The 24,201-nt window shown below is 33.4% G+C and overlaps 1 protein-coding gene across 5 annotated transcripts in view; it reads right to left on the bottom strand.

Annotated features, from left to right (window-relative positions):
- CSMD3 (CUB and Sushi multiple domains 3) overlaps positions 1–24,201 on the bottom strand; it is a 1,221,352-nt gene that overhangs the window by 851,987 nt on the left and 345,164 nt on the right. For all 5 annotated transcript variants that reach the window (XM_021090582.2, XM_021090584.2, XM_021090585.2 and 2 more), the window contains exon 5: positions 19,806–20,013. In XM_021090582.2, coding sequence (XP_020946241.2) covers positions 19,806–20,013 — 208 coding nt within the window. The remainder of the gene's footprint in view (positions 1–19,805; positions 20,014–24,201) is intronic.

The raw sequence follows: 24,201 nt of genomic DNA, 5'->3' as shown, positions 1-24,201 counted from the left end.
GGCTATTGTAGTTTAGGAGTGTTAACACTAATAACCACCTTCTTCTGATCTAATTCTGTGTTCACTAAGCAAACATATAGTTAATTATGACTTGCCATAAACATCTACGCTCAGGGAGAGAATTTGTTGTTATAGGGACACAATTTTTCTGGTGCATAAAATAACCAAGTATTATTTATTCATTTAATCATTCATTTAATAAGCATGGAACATATCATATGCTCCGTGTACAGCCCTAGATTATTAAGGTAAATAAATGTGGCATCATTTTTACGGAGATTATGTTGAACAAAGAATAGAGTGATTTAACAAGTAATTGAAAAGTCTGATGACTGTTGAAAGATGTGGATAGTAATGTGGAAATACACCTGGAAGATTTTATCTACTTTAGATAAGAAAGACATAGAGCAAGTTTTGGGGTTTTGCTTTTTTAAACAGGTTCTATATTTTATTTTAACCTAAAGAATATAAACACTCATTGCCAATCTTTTGATACAGCTTGGGACAATTTGTTGAATGTCAATCTGTGAAATGGAGTTCTGAACTGATTTTGTTAGTTTGCTTTTATGTGAACCATATCCATAGCTATCCCTTCTATGACTTCCAGTTTTGGTTCCCTTAAAACAAAGCAAGAATTTAAAGAATTTAAAGACATAAGTAAATGTCTTTATGAAGCAGGGATGAGAATGAGAGTATAGAACTTTCAAGTGTTTGTTTGTTTTTTTTTCCCAATTTTGCAGATTATGCGATTTAAATACAGTTTATACAGCAATTTTTCTTGGAGATTTTCCAAAGCATACTACCTTGTTTTTGTATAACCAAACTTTTTTTTTAATTGAGTGAAAAATTCTTTAAATTTTATAGTTCTTTACAATTTCCAAATGTTTCACACACGATTTCACATTATCCCACATGGAATAGGCATTATCCCACAGGGAAAATAGGGAGGAGTAGAACATTTCAGGAAAATGGAATAAACAGTATATGCAAAGGCCTTAATTATGTTATATTATAAGAAATTTAAGGAATGCTACTGTGACAGCAGCATGGGAGGTAAGAGTGGGAATAAAGATGAGAAAGCAGTGAAACCGAAATTAATAATCTCACCTAAATTAGTATTCTATCTTGTGTGAGTTTGGTTAATGTTACTCCGCTCTAACAAGATAGATTCAGTTTTGTTATGATTGTCAAGATCCATTTTCTCACTCTGAAAATATTCTTGGAACTAAACTGCACCCAAATGATTCCTAGTAATATCCTGTCCTCTCTTAATACTTCAATCAACCTCTATAAAAGCAGATAATTTCAAAAAGTGAAATCCATAAAGTTTTGAAATTTATCATTCTATGTGGTTATATTGGCTGATTAAACTGAATGTGTGGAAGAAAAAAGTGTTAGAAAAGAATAATTCTACTAAAAACAAATATTGTGACAAAGGCAAATTATATCTTAAAAACATTACTAGCATGTTTGCTTATGTGTGTATTTCTAATATATTACATCAATTTTAAGAATATATGTCATGAATATTTATAACTTAACTGAACTTCAGCAAAGAATTACTACTAAATATAATGGTGTTACTTATGCTTACTAAGAATTTAGGCATTTAAAAAGACCTTGAAAAAATAGATGTTAATTTTTAAAATATGACATTGTCTACTCTTTCTTTGAATGATACTCTACTGTACTTCTTCAGCAAAATGGAGGTATGACTTAAATTTTCTTTGATCACTAAATTTCCAGTTTGAATCAGTATCTTTTTGAGGATTTTCATCAACTCTCAATTCAATTGAAAATAATGCTTATAAAAATATAAATTATAAAAATCATTTCCATCACAGATCCTTTATTTTTTTTTTCTTTTTATAGCTGCACTTGCAACACATGCAAGTTCCTGGGCTAGGAGTCAAGTCAGAGCTGCAGCTGCAGCCTACACCCCAGCCACAATACTGGGTCTGAGCTGCATCCATGACCTATGCAATGCTGCACAGATAATTTATAATTTAGGTTTAAGACAAATAGCTTTATCTCTATCTTTTTTTCCCCTACATCTAGGACACTCATGATTTAAGCATATTATTTCCTCAAAAATTACACACATTGTGCACCAGAAGGCAAGGATTTAGAGGGAGAAAAATAAAACTTACAACCTGAATAGAAGACAGACAGGTTTTTAACCTTCCTTGAAATTCTGTATACTATACACATTAGGATCACATGTTAGGTATAAGCAAGTTACTATTTAACCATCAGGGTACATGTTTCAGGCTGATAGCAACAGATTCCAATGGCTTAAAATTTCCCCACAAAACTGGGATTAGGTATGAAATTTCAACTCAGCTGAGGATATATCTTAACACTGAATATAAATTAAGCATGCCTTCTCCTTAACTCCCTGGGGGTATTTCTTGGTATCCTATTAACTTTTTTAGATATTTCTGCTAACCCATCTCAATAAATTATTTTCACTCAACATTACCTCTTCTTCTTTTTCTGTTCTTATATTATCTTATTTGTGGCCATAATATTTCTGGAACAATTTAGTAATCTTTTTTCTTATTCCCATCTAATCACTGCTAAGTAAAAGGGATTTAGGTGATTTTTAATCAATCACTGCATCCTAAATAAAGACTTATTTTCTTCTAGAAAAGTTCTGAAGAAAGCAATTATTTTTCATTTTCCCAAAAGAATTTGGGACTGAAAATGAATTATATAATCTAGATAAAAAAGCTCATGATATATTGAATACTGACATGTTATCTTCTATAAAGCAAAACAAACATATAATTTTCTTATTGAATATATGGACATAAACCCCTGAATATATTTTACTTAATGAGAGATAATAAATGGAAATTAATTTTTAAATACCAAGAGAGAAGGTCAAGATGGAAGAATAAAAGGCATGGAACTCAACGCCTCCTGTAAATGCATCAAAAATACATCCACATGTGCAACAGTTCTCACAGAATAGACACTGAACTCTTGAAGAAGATCTCACAGAACTAAAGCTGCAAGAAAATTTACCATATAACTGTACCAGACAAAAAGGAAAACAGAGAAAGAGGAATAAGAAGCCACTTGCACCCCTAGGAGGAAGCTGTGAAAGGGGAAATGCTTGCTCATGTTGGGAGGTCCATAGGAGCAGATAAGGAGCCTCATAGCTCAGAGGAAAGTGAAACACCTGGCTTGAGGCAGACAGGACACAGAGACCAACAAAGACGGTCCTGACCACCTTTCTGCACCACCCCACCCATGAGGAGCACCTGTTGGTGTGTGCAGTGGCTGTGTGCTAAAACTTGGGCTTCAGCATATAGACCTGGGAGAGGATTTGGTTAGGCTGTGCCAAGACAGCCTAAAGGGCTTGGAATGTGGTCAAGTCCACAACTGAGAATGTGCATACAATGGAGCCTTGGTCCACCATAGAAGCCCCATTGTCACCATGTGCTAGAAGGGAAGCTTCAGCAAATTTAAGAGGATATAAATTATTTCAAACATGTTTTCTGACTACAAAGGCATTAAATTAGAAATCAACTATGGAAAGAAAAACAAGAAAAAAAAAGATCACATAGAGACTAAACAACAGGCAACGAAAAAGAAAAAAAAAAACCAAACCAAACCAAACCAAAACAAACAAACCAACAAACCAAAAAACAACAACAACAAAAAACAATGGGTTAAGGATAAAATAAAAGAGGAAATCAAAAGTACCTTGAGAAAAATGAAAATGAAAACACAAATATACCAAACCTGTGGGGTGCAGCAAAAGCAATCCTTAGAGGGAAGTTCATAGTGATACATGCCTTCCTCAAGAAAAACCTCAAATAAACAGCCTAACCTACCACCTAAAAGAATTAGAAAAACAACAAACAAAACCTAAAATCAGCAGGAGGAAGGAAATAATGAAGATCAGGAAATAATAAAGATTATAATAAATAATAAATATTTTTATAATATTAAAAATCCTTGTCAATGAAAGAGACATTAAGAAAACAATAGAAAAAAAATCAATAAAGCTAGGAGCTGATTCTTTGAAAGGATAAACAAAATTGACAACTTCTGGCCAGGCTAACCAAGAATAAAAGTGAGAGGACCCAAATAAACAAAATAAGAAATACTACCAACACCATAGAAACACAAGAAATCATAACCGGATATACTGAATTTTTACATCAACAAATCAGATAACCTAGAAGAAATGGACATTTCTAGAAACATACAGCCCACTAAAACAAAATCAATAAGAAATAAATAATTGGAACAGACCAATTACTAGAAGTGAAATATAATCTGTAATTTTAAAAAAATCTCCCTGCAAATAAAAGTTCTCACACTATTCCAAAAGATTGAAGATGAGGGAACACTCTTAAAGTCATTCTATGAAGCCATCATCACCCTGATACCAAGACAATGACACTATCAAAAAAGAAAATTACAGATACAACAATTGTTGAGATACAAAAATCCTCAACAAAATATTAGAAAATTAAATCTAACAACACATAAAAAGGATTATACACCATAATCAGGTTGGATTCATCCCAATGTCAAAAGGATGGTTCAACATATAGTAATCAATGTAATATACCACATCAACAAAAGGAAAGACAAAAACCACATGATCATCTCAATAGGTGTATAAAAAACATTTGAGCAAATTCAACATCTATTCATGATAAAAACTCTAACCAAAGTAGGTATAGAGGAAACACAGCTCAATATAGCAAAGCTATTTATGACAAATCCACAGCCAACATAATACTCAATTATGAAAAGCTTAATACTTCCTGCTCAAATCTGGAACAAGAGAAAGATGCCCATTCTCACTTCTGTTCAACATAGTCCTAGCCACAATAATCAGATGAGAAAAAGAAATAAAAGGTATCCCAACTGGAAGGGAAGACATAAAATTGTCATTATTTGCAAATGACATGATAACTGCATGTAGAAAACCCTAAAGACTCCAGAGGAATACCATTACAACTGATTAAGGAATTCAGCAAGGTAGCAGGACACAAGATTTACATGCTGAGAACTATAAAGCACTGATCAAGGAAACTGAATATGATTTAAAGAAATATGAATATATCCTGTATTCTTGGATTGGAAGAATCAATATTGTTAAAATGGCCATACTATCCAAAGCAATCTACAGATTTAATGAAATCCCTGTCAAATTACCCATGACAGTTTTCACAGAGTAAGAACAAAGAATCCTAAAATGTATACAGAACCACAAAAGACCCAGAACTGCCAATGCAGTCCTGAGGAAAAAGAACAAAGGTGGAGCCCTAACCCTCCTAGACTTCAGACAATATTACAAAGCTACAGTAATCAAGACAGCATGGTATTGGTACAAAAAAAAGAGGTTTTTTGTTTGTTTTCTCATTTCTTACACACACACACACACACACACAGGAATATTACTTAGGCATGAGAAAGAATGAACTAATACTACTTGTAGCAACATGGACAAACCTAGAGAATATCATACTGAGTGAAGAAAGTCAGAGAGAGATACAGATATCATATGATATCACTTATGTGTGGATGCTAAAGTAATGATACAAATGAACCTATTTACAAAACAGAAACAGACTCAAAGACATAGAAAACAATTTTATGGTTACCAAAGGGGAAAGGGGGTATGGATAAATTAGAAGTTTGGGATAAAAGATCACACTACTATACATAAAATAAACTACTAGAACTTACTGTATAGCACAGGGAACTACAATCAATATCTTGGAATAACCTATAAAGGAAAATAATCTGAAAAAAAACTCTGCTGTACACCTTTAACACAATTTTGTAAATCAATTACACTTCAATAAAAATTTGTAAAATACCTATTATTTTCAAATAAGGGAGATGTTGAATATTTATTAAACCTATCTGGTTTTACTGGGGTATAGAGCTTTTATGGGTTAAGTATCCATGCCTTCTTTTTTTTATATCCTTTGTAATTTGACCTTGTAGCTTCTCCCAAGTGTCTCCGATCTGCAGACAATTTCTCTTGAATTAAAAAATTTGTATCAGTTTTTAAGATTCATTCTCTCTACCGTCCCAACTTATTCCAGGAAACAAACAAATCAAAAAAGAAAAAGAAAATATTTACCTTTCTGGAGTTCCCATTGCGGTTCAGTGGTTAACGAACCTGATTAGTATCCATGAGGACGTGGGTTCAATCCCTGGCCTCACTCAGTGGGTTAAGGATCTGGCGTTGCCATGGGCCGTGGTGCAGGTCACAGACATGGCTCAGATTCCTTGTTGCTGTGGCTTAGGCCAGCAGCCGAAGCTCTGATTTGACCCCTAGCCTGGGTACCTCCATGTGCTACAGATATGGCCCTTAAAAGACAAAATACATGCATATGTATATATGTGTGTGTGTGTGTGTGCATACCTTTTGAATCATTATGACTCCTGGCCATATATGTGAATTTAAGATATGTTGAACAGAAAATGACTCTTCAGCAAAAACATCAGCCACTGAAACAGAGAGAGGCACTGCATAAAAGTATGACTTATAAAGTCTTTCACTGCTCAATCAGCAAAAGTGAATCAAAATAGGTTTTAATGCTTCACTTTTATGCTATAGTTGATATGTAAGTATAAGTAATTCTATGTGAATTTACTAATTATTATTTTGGAATCTATGGTATAAAAGTACTTTGGGGATAAAAATTTGCCTGTAAGAGTCTCTGAAGGACACGACACCATTTTTTTTATATAAGTGGAATTAATCAAGTTAGGTATCAGCTGTTTTATGAAAATTATCATGTTATAAATGGAAGAAAATTATAGAAGGTGACTTATAAAAGCAATACTAAACCAGGAATTACAATTCTACTTTATTTAACTAGAACAAAATCATTCAGAAAAAGTCCCATTAAAATGAACATATATAATATATTCTTAAAGTTCATTAAAAAAACACAATATTTGGGGGATACTCCACTCCTACCCTGGGAAATTTCATATGCCACAGGTGAGGCTCCCCCCCCAAAAAAAAGTGGTGGTGTCTCCTTGTCTCCCCCTGGCTAAGGATAATTTCCAATAAATTGCATAAAAATGAATAAAACAAGCACTAAACTTTCTGATGAAATTAAAAAAAGAACAGATAAAGAGAGTAAGCAAGAACAGCAGAGTTTCTTAGCCATAGTGGCTCCAGGTAATGCTCATCTAGGTAACATTCTAGAAAATATTTTATTAGAGATGAAGTGAGGAGAGCAAGGCATTATGAAAAGTTTCATTTGGGACTTTCTCATGGATAATAGTGACAAATTAGTTGTGTCTGACTTTTACAGATTAAATAAAATCATAAAGTTAGTCATATATTTCATATACTAGAGCTTTGGTTTAACATTAGATATTTGTACAGTTTCACAGTCTTTATGAAAGATCATACAAGATTAAAAAAGGCAATCAGATATGACATCTTTTTTTCCCTTTGAAGTTGAAATATATTCCTGATGAGTGCATTTCCATAATTAAAATATTTTACATAGGTAAATGAGTTTCTTTTAAAAACAGAAGTAGTATTACTTTACTTCCTCACTTGCATTAAAAATGCAGTTTACTGGTACAGCCACTATGGAGAACAGTTTAGGGATACCTTAGAAATCTATACATAGAACTTCCATATGACTCCACAATCCCACTCTTGGGCATCTATCTGGACAAAACTCTACTTAAAAGAGACACATGCACCCGCATGTTCATTGCAGCACTATTCACAATAGCCAGGACATGGAAACAACCCAAATGTCCATCAACAGATGATTGGATTCGGAAGATGTGGTATAATACACAATGGAATACTACTCAGCCATAAAAAAGAATGGCATAATGCCATTTGCAGCAACATGGGTGGAACAAGAGATTCTCATCCTGAGTGAAATGAATCAGAAAGATAAAGAAAATTTCATATGATATCACTTATAACTGGAATCTAATATCCAGCACAAATGAACATCTCCACAGAAAAGAAAATTGTGGACTTGGGGAATAGACTTGTGGCTGCCTGATGGGAGAGGGAGGGAGTGGGAGGGATCTGGAGCTTAGGGTCATCAGATACAACTTAGAATAGATTTACAAGGAGATCCTGCTGAGTAGCATTGAGAACTACGTCTAGATACTCATATTGCAACAGAACAAAGGGTGGGGTAAAAAAATGTACACATATAAGAATAACTTGATCCCCATGCTGTACAGCAGGAAAAAATAAAAAATAAAAATAAATAAATTGAAAATTTTTTAAAAAGCAGTTTATTTAATAAAAGTGCAACAGCAAACTTAAGGTCTGGTTTTTAATGATATAAAAAATCACTAGTAATAATTAATTAGTGTACACACTAATAATTAGAAGGATAATCAAATTTGTCATAAAAACTATATTCATAATATGCATATGTGAAATTTATGTTCTGTATATAATTAGTTTTATATCAAATATGTTAGATACATCTAATAATTAATATATTGCACCTTAGAAAATCAGAAACAAAATATTTTGCATTTTAATGGAAGTGGTCTGGTTAGAAACCTTTGAAAACATTTCTCTTGGTAGACACCCAATATTTGCATTAATTCTGGTTTCATCTTTCACGAAATACTTTTTTCAACAAATGAGCAAGATTTACATACATTGCTAACTCTTCTTGCTACACTGCAAAACAAGATTTCCTTAAGGCTAAGAAAATATTTTTAAATGTACTAAAAATGGTAAATTAACCACATGAGACATTCTCAGATATCTAGGAGAATTTCTAACTCTTTGAATAAAACATATTTAAGCATCAATCTAATCTTCAATAGAAACTTCAGGCTATGCTTAAAAACATTAATCCATACTGAGCTACTCATATGTCAAAGTTTCAGGTTTCTAAAAGGTCTTACTGGAATACAGTATGTTTTTGTAAGAAAGTACTGGTTATACACATAACAAGAAGTAATTTTATCAAAGGGTACATTGCAGCAAGTATTAGGAGATCTCAATTCTCAACCTGTATTTTCAACATACACAGAAACAATGAGCCTCAAGACTCATTTTCCTCAAAGGGGAAAATGGGCCAGCTGGATCCTTAAAATCCCTCTGGCCCTTAACATTTTATGATTATCCTATTTAATTTTATAGAGGAGGCAACCATGATGGGAGAATGGATAAGGAAAATGTAGCATATACATAAAAAAAAAATACTATTCAGCCTTAGAAAAGAAGAAAATCCTGCTGTATTTGACAACATGGATAAAACTTGAAGACATTATGCTAAGTGAAATAAGCCAGCCACGAAGGACAAATGCCACATTATGCCACTTATGCAAAGTATCTGATATAGTCAGACACATAGAAACAGAGAGTATAATGGGATTTGCCAGCACATGAAGGAAAGGGAAAATGGGGAGTTGCTATTCATTGTGTTTAAAGTTTCAGTTATACGAGATGGATAAGCTCAAGAGATCCACTGTACAACATTGTCCACAGAGTTAACAACACTGTATTACTGTATTGTACTCTTAAAATTTTGTTAATAAGGTAGATCTCATGTTAAATATTATCACAACAAAAAATTCCAAATTATAGAATCATAAGATCAAAGAACTTTACTACTATAGATAAGCAATAATATTCAGAAACATAGCTTCACTGCATGTTTTACTTATAATAATTGTTAGAAGTTAGGTAATAAGAAGGAGCACCTGTTTGATAAGATTAGTATCTGAATGATTTACTTCTACCAAATAAGGATTATAGCCAGTCATCTCTAATTAAATTATTTAGCTAGAAAATTGTTGATTCATTGGCAATCTTTGTGCTACGCATTACACAAATTTATACTGTATGTATGTGTATATATTATAAAATTAGCATAATTAATTTGATAAATCATGTTAATTGACTTCTAGCTTTTTGAATGGTAAGAAATATTTCAACTCTTGTGAGACAGCCCATAGAACAATTATATATAACAATGTTACAATATTGATAAAACCAAACTTATTCCTTTAATTGTTATAGCAATGTACAGGAATCATCTAGTTTGCAGACTTATTGATTTCATGCCTATAGAATCTAAATCAGTAATCTGTGTGGAAGCTCAGAAATCTGAAATTTAACAAATACCACAGAAAATTTTGATGTAGATTACAAAAACACCAAGTAAGAAATACTGCTAAATTTGGACTGTTAGCATATATGTAATATATATTTCATATATGTGAAAGATACACATTGGTATGTGTGTGTTTATCTGTACCTATGAATGTGTATATAACATATATACACACACACACACACATAGGTACATATCTGTATCAGTATATATCAGTATGGACATACACATAATTATATGTAAAACACTAATGGGTACATATTTTCTCTGGAGGGACTGCATCAGTAAAAACTGTGTGGTTTTTTTTTTTTTAGTTGTATCCTAATATTTCTCCTTTTCTTTTGTAATGATATGATTTTAGATGAGCAAAGTTCACCTAGAATAAGAGCTACATTTCTCTGTATCCTTACAGTCAAGTGGCCATGTAAGAAAAATTTGGCCAACAAGCATAAGCTGAAGTAGTAGAAAATGCAATACAAAATATGAGGTAGCAATCAGAATCTTGATTAAGAGAGAGTTGATGGGTATCCTTTACTCCTTCCTTTACCCCTTCTTCCTACTGTCTGGACTGTAAACTAAGTGGATATAGTTTGAATATTATATGATCTTTGGAATGAAGGCCACCTACAAATAGAGCGATGATATAAGAGGACCTTGAGTGTATGATACCAGGGGGTTCCAAAAATGTCTTGTACATCTATGTCCATATTTACATTTTAAAAATTTGCATCTCATTCAAGCCTGCTGGTATTTTTTAAGTTTCTTTTACAGTCCAACCCAACCCAAAGTAATGCATACAGCTTCAATCAAATCAAGTATAATCATTGAGAAAAAGAGGTAAAAAACAGATGGCCAACTGATATCCTTTTTATAAAGGCCAAAAACAATTTCTTCATTCCAGAAATGTATACCATATATCTTAGACATGCAATGTACAGTTCCAGACATTCTGTATAACCTGAGATCCATCCTCTGGTTAAAATTCTGTTATTTTAGTAATAATACATATACAAATAGAAACAAAGTAAGACCACCAACAATCATTTACAACAGAAAAAACTGCAATCTTAAATTCACTGAAAACATGGAAATTTGTGCAAATTACAAAATAGAGTGAACAGAAATTAAAAAAAAAAAAACAGATAAATGCTATGCATATGCCAGAACACACAGAAAATATAAAGGAAAAAAAAAACACCTCCACTCAAAAATTATTTTGAAAAGATAGAGTCAGTGAATAATAAGAAAAGGTAGAAAAAACAATTTCACGATTACAAAGGAGATGGATGTGGATGTTCCTGAAGAGGAAATGTTCATTCGAATATCGCAAATAAATCAAGTACAATAAGTATTTATGTAGGAATACCACTGGTCTCTTTGCAAAAGGCAGTTCTAAAGAAATGATGGGACAAACCAAATTACATCTAGTTAAAGAGTGATTGATCAAGGAGCAAAAATTGATGTGTAGAATAGAACTAAGAAAATTACAGAAGGTGAGAAAGGTCAAGACCTAGTGTACAATTGGAGGAACTAGCTTTAGATGGGAGTTAGCCTACAATGGAAAATTTTATCAGCTCAAATATAAAATTTAGCATTATCTTTAAATGTGCATAAATAATTTAAACATAAAATACAATATACTTTCTTGTATTCTTAATTTTAATAAAATTAATTTAAATGGGTTTTTCTGTTTTATGATTTGAATGTTTTCACTAACATTCTGATTTTTAAAACCATGTTAATTCATGACTTTATCCAATATTTCATTTTTTATGGCTTCAAAATTCTTCCCACCTAATTCTATCTGTCATAATTATGTTACATATTTCCATCTTCTGGTGGGGGGACATGTTCTGTGGAAATCCTGCCTAACCCTCAACTCTACATCTTACAAATGAACTCATTCCCCTTCTGGTTCAAATATATTAGAGTTATCTTCCTGATCTTTGTATTATTACTTATATAATTTTACTATCAACCAACCTAAAAAACTATAATATTAGAGAATTCTTTATTACTGTGACATTCAGTGTGATATTCAATCACTCATTCCTCTTGGTTCTAGCCCATGATAACAAGCCTTTTCTCTTTTATTTCCATATGCAGTGATTCCAAATTGATTAAACTCCTCATAATCCCTGGCAGAGAGTAGTCTCTCACATGACTTTTTAATCTTCGTTTTCATGGTTTGCCTCACCCATCAGCAAACAGACTCCCTAAATTCCTCCTAGGCACACAGTTACCACTAATCATACCCAGAGACAAAACCCCACCCATCAGAGGGACAAGGCTTAACTCCATCTACCAGTGGGCAGGCACCAGTGCCTTCAATCAGGAAGCCTGTAACAAACCCCTGTATCAACTTCACAAACAAGGAGAAGACACCAGAAACGAGAGAGGCTACAACCCTCTAGTCTGCAAAAAGGAGACCAGACGAAAAGCTATGCAAAATGAAAAGTCAGGAATATAAGCCGTATGAGGAAACTAAATAAAACCCCAGAAAAACAACAAAGTGAACATGAGATTAGCAGCCTCCATAAAAAAGACTTTCGAATAATGATAGTAAAGGTGATCCTCAATACTGGAAAAAAGAACTGGAGACAAAGATTGATAAGTTAGAAGAAAAATTGAACAAAGAATTAGAAGATTTAAAGATTAATAAATAAGTATAGATCCAAAATTTAATAACCAAAATAAAAAATTCTCTAGAAGGAACCAATAGCAGATTACAAGATGCAGAAGAACAAATAAGTGAGGTGGAAGACAGACTCATAGAAATCACTGATGTGGAAATGAATAAAGGAAAAAGAATGAAAAGAAATGAGGAGGGCTAAGAGAACTCTGGGACAATCTTAAACACACCAATATTTGCATCATAGGGGTGTCAGAAGAAGATAGAGAGAAAGAGCCAGAGAAAATATCTGAAGAGGTAATAGCCAAAAACTTCCCTAACAAGGGAAAGGAATCTTACAAGGTGTTGATGAAAGAAATCAAAGATAACACAAACAAATAGAAAGATATCTCTTGGATTGGTAGAATCAATATTGTCAAAATTACTATATTACCCAAGACAATCTGCAGAGTCAATGCAATCCCTATCAAATTACCGATGGCATTTTTTTTTACAGAACCACAACAAAATATTTTAAAATTTGCTTGGAAACACAAAAGTCCTTAGATAACCAAAGTAATCCTGAGAAAGAAAAATTGAGCTGGAGGAATCAGGAATCCTGGCTTCAGACTATACTACAAAGCTACAGTGATCAAAACAGTATGGTACTGGCACAAAGACAGAAGTATAAATTAGGGGAACAGGATAGAAAGCCCAGAAATAAACCCAAACATCTATGGTCAACTAATCTATGACAAAGAAGGCAAGAAGATACAATGGAGAAAAGAAAGTCTCTTCTGTAAATTGTACTGGGAAAACTGGACAGCTACATGCACAAGAATGAAATTAGAACATTTTCTAACATCTTACACAAAAATAAATGCAAAATGGATTAAAGACCTAAATGTAAGACCAGATACTATAAAACTCTTAGGGGAAAACAGAGGCCGAACACTTTCTGACATAAACAGCAGCAATATCTTCTCAGATCTACCTCCTAATGACAATAAAAACAAAAATAAACAAATGGGACCTAATTAAACTTAAAAATTTTTGCACAGTAAAGGAAACCATAAACAAAACAAAAAGACAAACCACAAAATAGGAGAAAATCTTTGCAAATGAAGCAACTGACAAGGGATTAAACTCCAAAATATATGAACACCTCCTGAAGCTCAATATCAAAAAAACAAACAACCCATCAAAAAATGGGCAGAAGATCTAAACATACATTTCTCCAAAGACAATCAGATGGCCACAAAACACATGAAACGATGCTCTACATCACTAATTATTAGATAAATGTAAATCAGAACTACTATGAGGTATCACCTTATACCAGCCAGAATAGCCATCATAAAAAAGTCTACAATTAAATGTTGGAGAGGGTGGGAATGTATATTGGTGCAACCACTATGGAAAACAATATGGAGTCTCTGCAATAAACTAAAAATAGAAGTACCATACCATCCAAAGATCCCACTCCTGGGCATCTATTCTGAGAAAACCATAATTCAAAAAGATATATGCACTACAATGTTCACTGCAGGACTATTTACAATAGCCAAGACATGGAAGTAACCTAAATGTCCATCAACAGAGAAACAGATAAAGAAGATGTAGTACATATGTACAATGGAATATTACTCAACCTTAAAAAAGAATGAAATAATGCCATTTGTGGCAACATGGAAGGACCTAGAACCTATCGTACTAAGTGAAGTTAGACAGTGAGAGAAAAACATCATATGATATCACCTATATGTGGACTCTTTTTTAAAAATATACAAATGAACTTATTTGCGGGACAGAAACAGATTCACAGACTGAAAAACTTATGGTTACCAAAGCAGAAAGTTGGGGAGTGAGAGGGATGGATTGGGGGTTTGGGATTGGCATATGTACACCAAGATATGTGGAACAACTGGCCAATGGGGACCTGCTATATAGCACAGAGAACTCTACCTAGTATTCTGTAATAATCTGTGTAGGAAAAGAATCAGAGAGAATGGATATGTGAATATGTATAACTGGGTAACTTTGTTGTACAGCAGAAATTATCACATCCTTTTAAATTAACTATACTTTAATAAAACTTAAAAAAAAATCACTTCCCCTGCTAGACTTCTAAATTTAGGTCTTTATCCCACACCTTTAGTTCTGCACTAAGACTTGTATAGCCAATTGCTCCTTGAAATCTTCATCAGAATGTTTATTAGCCATCTCAAACTTAACATGTCCAAAATTAAGCTCTGGATCATTTCCCCAGAAATGTTTCATCAACAGCCTTCCCAATGTTAATTAATGGATATTTCATCCTCTCAGTTTTTCAGGCTAAAAGCCAAAGAAAAAGCTCCTTTTTTTTTCTTGAAATTTACATCTCATCAGTCATGTAATTCTCTTAAATTATCCTGAAAACCTAACAATTTCTCATCACCTCCACTGTTATTTTCATCTTCTAATAATTAAAGTATCTTACCTAGATTAATACAAATAATGTTTTCCTACTTTTCCTTCATATTGTTTCTTCCACAGCTTTAATATTTTACAAATAAATCCAATAACTACTTGGCTCAAAACTTTCAAAGACTTCACATTTCATCTAAAAGTCCAATATAGGTTTTTATCTGGGCTCTATTAATTCTCTTTAGTTTCAACTACTTTCACTCATGGCAATAATTGTGTAATCACAATGACTCTAGCTGTTTCTTTAACACAATGAGGCTCATTTAAGATCATATATTTTGCTCTGGATGTCACTTCTACCTTGAATACTCATCATTTAGCAAATTACTTTACTTCTGTCAAGTCTTTGTTCAAATATCAACTTATCAATTAAGTAACCTACACAACTATCACCCCACTACTGCTCTCCTGATCTCTCTTAGCCTACTCTACCTGTTCTTTCTTATCACTCTCTAAACAGAGTGTGTTATGACTTTATTTATACTGACTGTCTTCATATTCTTTTTCCCCTGATAGTTCTACAAGAGCAAGTCTCTCTGCCACTTTGGTCAATGATGTTCTGAGAATAATATTTGCCATGTAGTAGGTGTCTAATAAGTAACTGCTGAGTGAACACTAGATGAATAGACTTCTAGTAAGAATCCAAACAGATTTAAGTTTGGAAGACACATTTAAAGAATATCTAATCCAACTCTCCTCCAAGGCTTTGTAAATAAGGCAACACATTTTTCCTGTCATAGCACCTAATGCCAAACAATAACAGAGCTGAGAAAAGCCTTGAATGTTACACGTAAGGGACCTGAGGTCTAGCGAGGTGACACAACTTACCTGGTTTCATCTATCAGTAAGTAGTCAAGACTGAAACTAGAACTCAATGTTCTTTATGCTTTGCCATTTTTCATTTCATGGCAATGGAATCAGCTAACATGCACCAGACCTCATAAAATTTTTTCATCCAGTAATGACTGAGTAGATCAACTACGTTCTGTTGGATCATGCAGTGGTGCTGCTATTTGTGTAGTACACAAGAATTTAATGACTTAGCACATATAGTTTCAAAAGATGCATTGGCTAACTTAATATTCCCTATGCCACACAATTATTGGGCTGACTTAGTCTCTGTCGCCAAAGTCAAAGCCAGGCTACAGTAAATCTTAGCACACTGCCTAAACTTCCAGGACAAAACTACAATGCATAGCAGCCAGTTCCAAGTTCCCAGTTACTCAATGAAGGACCTGAAGTCAAGAAATCATGTGTATTTTTAATCAGAAGAATATGACTATGTCCCCTACACTCATTTATCTTTTCAATTTCATTATTGACTGAAAATATTATATGAACAATATATACTCAAAATAAAGAATCAAAATAATGCCACCCAAAATAAAATGTCTCATTTTGATGACCATGTCTTTAAAAAAGATATGAGAACATTAGAGTTAAAGGGATTAGAGGGCCAAGGTTAGATTTAAAGTTTTATTTTAATTATTCACAGATCCTTTTGTGCATCAATTCTGTAACTAAAACAATTAAAAGGAAGTTTCTTCATTGATATTTAATTGACCACATACAATGTTATTAATTAATTGATACTGTGTATCTTTAGAAGCAATACTGAGTAGTTATGCTGTGAGCCTATGGAAGTCCTATACTGTGTATCTTTAAACTGGCATTTATAGAAATACGGTTTCAGCATTTGCATCATTTTCTTGAAAAGTGCAGAATGACCTGGTTGGTGTTTATATTTTATAATCAGGATTTTAACAAGTCTTTCTAAACATTCACTCTAATACTAGTTTAGAAGGACAGTAAAAACAATTTTTAAGTTGCTATATCCTTCCTGAGAAAGAAAGAAATAAGTAAGTGGCCCAGTGTCATTTAAGGGGAAAATGGAGAGAGGCGCAATTTCTAGATCTGAAGTTATATTGCATAACCTTCATTGTTGTATAAACTTGGAAACATACAAATATATGTTCATATAGATGAGAAACAAATTATTACTAAAAATGCTTAAACTGAAAACTTAATTTTATGAATAAGTATATTATAATCCCTAGAATAAATGTGTTAGATTTGGTTTCTAGAGTTCAGTGGTAACAAAGGAACAGGTGCCAAGAAACAGTTTTGTAATTTCCTTCTAATAGTAAAATATGTTGCAATTTTTAAAATTTCCATTTTTAATGGGATTGCTTGTATACCCAAAAATAAAATTACTGAAAAAATTTCACAGCATTATAATCCACCTTCATATGACTCAAATATGTAACACTGTAAAGTAGCAATTTATGAAACAAAAGATTTTGAATTTTGTAACATTTTTAAATCAGGATTCTTCTGTGTTTCATTGCATCCAGGCATGAAATTATCACAGGAAGAGTTAAAGTTATATAGCCCTGTGTACAAAGGGCCTAAAAGGTAAAGAGAAACACAAACTAACAAAATAAAATAAAATAAAAAGTTGCTAATTCTAAGTGTGCTATTTTGTCTTATCTAAAAAAGTATGTATTAAACTGATAGAAATACCTGAAATCCAGCCAACTATGAATGTATTATGTTAACAAAATTTACCTTGTATCCTTTCAGCAGCAATATGCAATGTTGTCTTACTCTTTCTTCTTCACACTTCTCTTGGTTGTGTGATAGCTTATTACCTTAGATTTTTCTCCTGTCTCTCTATCTCAGTCTCCTTTGCTGGATCATTCTCCTCAGCCAGGGCCTTATATGTCGTTGATGCTCCAACTCAATCTTAATGCTCTGGTGTCTTCTCATTCTTTCATGTCTCTGTCTAGCCAATATTATTCTTGTCTTTTGGTTCAATTACCATCAGTAACAACTACATACTAGTTACATTTCTATTCAGAGCTCCTAAATCACATAGATAGATAACCTTGTCTCTTAGATGTTTTAATACCATCTCTCAAAGAGCTTTCAAACCAAATATATCTAAAACAACTCTTATTACGGAGTTCCCGTTGTGGCACAGTGGTTAACGGATCTGACTAGGAACCAGGAGATTGTGGGTTCGATCCCTGGCCTTGTTCAGTGGGTTAGGGATCCGGCGTTGCCATGAGCTGTGGTGTAGGTCACAGACGCGGCTTGGATCCCACATTGCTGTGGCTCTGGCGTAGGCCCATGGCTACAGCTCCGATTAGACCCCTAGCCTGGGAACCTCCATATGCCATGGGAACGGCCCTAGAAAAGGTAAAAAGACAAAAAATAAATAAATAAATAAATAAAACAACTCTCACTAGTCATTGCATTCCCATTCTAAGCATGACCTTCCTTCAACATTTTCCAATCCAGTGAGTATCTCTCCTGCCTTTACTAATTTATGTAGGTCAGGAAATGGTGTTATATTTGAACACCACCTTCTTTATTATTTCTCAATTCACTACAGAAGTCTTTATGATTATACCTTCTAAACATCTCTCAACTCATTTTATCTCTTTATCTCCATCAATACCATCCTAATCCAAGCTACCATGATTTTTTTCTTGGATTACAGCAATCACCTCTTAAGATATTAAGATCTTCCTACAGCAAATTAAGCCCTACTTCAAATCAATATTTACACTTCATTAAGAATCATTTGAAAATTTGAAATTCTCTATATAATTATTTTTTATAAAAATCATTTAATATATCTCCACTATTCTTCTCAAATTTTTATATGGCTTAAAGGCCCTTTTAGGAGTTTCATGGCTCAGTGTGCTAAGGATCCAGCATTATCACTGCTGTGGCTCTAGTTACAGCAATCCCTGGCCTGGAAACTTCTGCAGGCCACAGGAATGACCAAAGGGAAAAGACTTTTTATGTTCTTAGTTTTGTTTTGTTTTGGCCATGCCAGGGCATTCAGAAGTTTCCAGGCCAGGGATCAAACCAAAACCACAGCAGTGACAGCAACATATCTTTAATAACTAGGCCACTGGGGAACCCCTAAAAAGCCCTTTAAATCCACCATTTACCTATGTCTTCATTCCATCAATCTGACCATTCTTCACTCAATTACCGATTTTATTTTATACTTCAATGGTATCAGTGCATTCACATTTTAAAAATAGCATAAAGAAATATTTTCTTCTAAGAAATATTATGTCTTAAAAGTATGTTCTGAAACTCTTCAGTTTTCATGGGACTATGTCTTCAGTGTCTAAAGAAACAGACCATATTCATCCCATCCAGATCATAGTGTTTAATTTTTGTCTTCAGGTAACAGGGTACATAAAGTATCTATCTACAAAAACAAAGGCAAATTACTTCCAAGACTGTTCAATTAATTTGAGAGGAACCACCAAGTAGGAACTGGCACACTACAGAATGCAATTGCAGCAACAACTCTTTTTTTCCTTACACCAATTTTGATAAAATCACATTACTTTCCATTGATTGATAAAGAAATATTGGTGGAAAGCTTCATCTTTCAAAATTATAGTCTATATATCATTATCCTATCTCTAAAAATATCCCTCAGCTCTGACAGCTACTCCTTAAATTTCCCTTTAAGTTCTTTTAAATATCAAAATCTTTAAAAGTCCACATAAAGTTGTTCTCTTTATGTGTTCCCAGTTTGCCTCAAGCAATGATATCAATAGTAATAGAAACTATCTACTTACCATATTGTAGGTGGCTCAGAACCTTCTATTTCTAAGTAATCATACTTTTCTTCCATTTGGAAATCAGTAAATATGAGTGAAATTGTGTCTCCAGGCTCTGCTACAATGGTCCAAGTGCAATCAGCATTATTATGGTACTCATTAGGAAAACTAGGGCTTGATATGATGCCACTAGATCCTCTCATTGTTCCTCCACATGCATCTTCAGCTGTTAAAAACAAAGATGAGATGTTCAGATATGAGTAATTAAGAGAACTTGATTAAATCAACTTTTAATACTATTGGATAAAAACAACAGGGCAAATGTGATATTAAGAGATAAAATAAAATTAGACATTAAATAAACAGAGATTAAATAAAATTAGAATTCCATGAAAAAAAATTAAACATATGTAAATATAAATGCTATCTTGATAATTTTATAACCGTTGGTTGAAACAGCAATTAAAGTAAGTTAATATCTACACTCCAATTAAATCTCAGGATAACAGAATCAAGATTTTATTTTCATTAACTAGCTGACTGAGTAAAACAAAAGAAACATCAGTTTGAAGGTCTACAATGGGAAATCGTTAATCACATTGTGCATATTCATGGTACGGCTGAATTTTGCTTTTATTTCCTTAATGTAGGTATGTACCAAATAAATGATTTAAGAGAGATATAATATAGTTTTTTTAATTGACAAGTTTCAAAAGTTATTGAAAATGCTTGTGGAAATGTAATTTAAATAAAAAATACATCACATAATAGGAAACCTTAAAGAGAAATAATGTAGTAACTTCAGTAATATGTTTAGTAACATGTCTTCTGTAACATATTTCCTATGACTCCATCAAACAACATAAATATATTTTTCTAGGTATTCATATCATATATGTATACACAATATTATAAATGCAATGACTTTAATGCAAGGTCAGTAGAAACTATCTACTTATCATACTACAGGTGGCTTACAACCTCCTATTTCTAAGTAATCATACTTTTTTTCCCTTTAGAAGGTTTCTACTAACTTTACATTTGGATCTATGGTTGTCATTTTCCAAATAGGGGGTCACAGAATCCCCTTTTATCCAACGGCGTATACTAATAAGGGGTTACATGACCATCTGTGTTTAGTGTTAAAACATAAGATAAAGGTCCTTGTTTTAGAAAGAAATTGAAGCTATAAAATTTGCCTTGTCATAACACTGTTTAGGCCAGTCAATAGATTGCCAGTTTATTTGTGTAATAAATTTCTTCAAGATTTATGTTGTTGCCTTGAGCATTCAAGGAATTCCTTCAATTCAAATCAAATGAGGAAATATCTGGCTCTATAATGACCAATTACTATATAACTTTAATAAATAGAGATGTGCAGCATCCTATTTAAGGCCACAAAAAGCAGGGAATGGCAACATGCTAAATACATTAGCTTCTTTCTGCCCCACTCTTTACCCACCTAGCTCCATAATTCCTAAATTGAAAGCACAGCTTATACTGCCCTTAAGACATACTTAATTTTCATCACACTATTATAAATATATTTACTTTCATTACATGCCCTATTTTTTTAAGTTTTTTGAGTAATTAGAATGAATTAATGGTCCTGTATAGACTATGAGATATATTACCACAATTTTCTTGCCAGAACACACAATGCCTCCCCTTAGTACCTTAGCTTTAACCTCTAGTGAATATGTCCTGCTGCCCTCCCCCAATACCCAACCACAAATTACTTCTACTCTTTGTCTTCTCAGTACCAACAGCAAGACTGAATACTGCTTCAGAAATAAAATGTTAAACTATTATATATTTATAGTGTATTTGGTACATAACATATTCAAACCAACTCTGTGAACTATTTATTTCTCTATCTCTAGATAAAACTGCAGGCAGAAACATCTCAGTTCACACTCAGATTAAGGAAAAAATTCTCCAGTTTTTAAATTCAAAGGAATAAATTCATCAATTAATATGTCTTCTAGTCAGGATACTCACAATAAAAATTGGCTTCATTTGGGTTAAGCTTCTTTGCTCCTCTGAGCTTGGGCTTGTGGCAGATGGGCAGAGGTGAGGCAGTAAAGTGGTCTTTTCTTCCCTGTTTTCCTTCCTAGAATTTCTTTCCATCCTCCCCTCCCCACTGAGCTCTCTATGATCTGTCCTAGATTTAGAAGTAGAAGAGATCAGGGGACATGAATCTTATCTGCCTGGCAAAGCCCTGGTTTCCAAGGACTTTGACAGATGATTAAAGAAAAATGGTTATTTTGGCTCATGAGCCTTTTCATGGGACCCTCAGAAGTATCCCAATCAGCTTCCCTGATATGGGTGAATGTTTTCGCTGGCTGGCTGCTTATTTTCTCCTTCATACCATATATATAGAATGGTACCCTTCCACCCTCTTTCCAACTATATCTCCTTACCCTTCTAGATGGGCCTCTTGGGCAGTATCTAAGACAATTCTAGGCCAGAACTCCCTCACAAAAGTCCTGCATTTGGTCAAATGAAAACATGCCCCATTTATTTATCCTCTATGGAAATGTAATTTCTTCCCAAATGCAGTCCTCAGGATTTTCAACAGATATTTAAATATTTCTGTTGTCAATAATAATATACTGTGTCCCCCAAGTGCCAGGGCAAACAAATCAATTCCTCTGCATGGTCTCTTTAAAAAGTAACCTAGGCTCACAGAAGACAGAAATCATTTCCAACTACTGACACATGAACTAGACAGCAACTCATAAAATAGCTCACCTCAGGGAAATTCTTATTCTACAACAAAATAACTTCAACCCAAAAATATGACTGACTCGCACTTGAAAACAAGGATGAAAACTGAAATCTTCCAGCATTCAAACTGACGCTCTTGCCAATTTCTGTTCAAGTTATTTGTTCAGCATTCCTGTGTGACCTCTTTATTACTACAGAGACCATCACAGAATCAGTATCTGACAAAATTGTGAAATAAGTAAAGTTTGCTTGTAGCACATGATAGATATACAACATTTTGGTCAGGTGGCCCTACCTGAATACTAAAACTTCTGTATTGTGATTCAGCCTGGATTTACTACAGTATTTATAAAAACCAATACATTTTCTGTAATCATAGGCTCTTATAGTAGTATGTATTACCTAAATGAATTGTTTTTTATTTTATATTAGAGTTAGAACAAGTAAAAGGCAGAATTAGAACAAACCATAAAGCCCTTAAACCTAGTGTTACACTCTCTCTGCTAAGTAACATTACCTGATCTCTGGTCAAAGTGAGCTGGTAGAAATCCTGTCAATAATAGAACCTTTACTCTTTCAGCATCACTCTGCCTTAGCCACCAGGATCGACCATTTGATTAGTGCTGTCTGTAGCATCTTCTGTCCCATAAGTCACAGTAAGGCCAGGGTTCCCAGAAGGTTATTCAATAGAATCATTTTATAACAAACTCAAAGATACACATGGGATAATGTTGGTTATATATATAAATTTTCTGTGAATTTTAAAGTTTATTCATTTGGTCATCTATTCAAAAAATATCCATTGAGATCTATTAACTAGTAGAAGAATTGTGTTAGTATTTCATGCTACAGTGATGATTAAAAGCCAGCATCATATCTGCCCTCATTAAGCATTCTGCCTAGCAGAGAGTAACGCTCTAAACAAATGACAAAAAAAAAAAAAAATAACATTTCTATCAGATACCTTGAAGAAGGAACATTTGTAGTACTAACATTGCATGGCTGGGGCTTTGAAGTAGTTAGAGAATCAGGAACTAAAATTCTTTGAGGAAGCAATGACAGATTAGAAACCGGTAGGTGAATAGTAAGTATTAATTGGTTGAGGAGAAGGAAAATTCTTCTAAGTAGGTACACTTATGCTTTCCCTGGAGGAAATGGCAGTCTCTAAAATGAAAGAATATCTGTGTACCACTGCCAAGCAGTACCAAATGAGATAGAAGGGCATCTAACACTAGACTTTGCAGGGCTTTTGTAACAGGACCATTGGATTTATTCAGAGCCATGGAAAGTTACTGATGTGTTTTCAGCAAAGAAATGATATGAATGGTTTGAGGTTTGAGGTTTGAAAACATTCTGACTGTTCTATGAAAATGAGAGAGAAAGGAGATAATGGACCATCAGATTAAGGGGATGAATCAAGAGTCCAGGAAATTTTTTGCATGCTTTATTGTTTCCTAAGGGTAACTATCTCTCAATTATTCAGTAGTTTAGCATACTTATTCTCAGTATCTTCAAAAGATTAGTTTGGTCTTAGTAGGCACTTCAGAATAGTAGCATTATTCCATAATAAATCAGAATACTTCTCTTACGCCCAATTTTAAAAACAACTTTTTTCACCTAAAGAGTAAAGCAATGTTCTTAAACATCTTAGACTTCTCTTAAGGTAAAACAGAAGTTATGAAGG

The sequence above is a fragment of the Sus scrofa genome, chromosome 4, assembly GCF_054392235.1.
Source record: "Sus scrofa isolate SSC_HxYL_T2T_F1_AM1 chromosome 4, Sscrofa_HxYL_maternal_Yorkshire_Landrace_v2.0, whole genome shotgun sequence".
In the NCBI taxonomy this organism is placed as follows: Eukaryota; Metazoa; Chordata; class Mammalia; order Artiodactyla; family Suidae; genus Sus; species Sus scrofa.
Note: the sequence above shows the minus strand (reverse complement) of the source record. Positions and strands in the feature narration are given on the sequence as shown.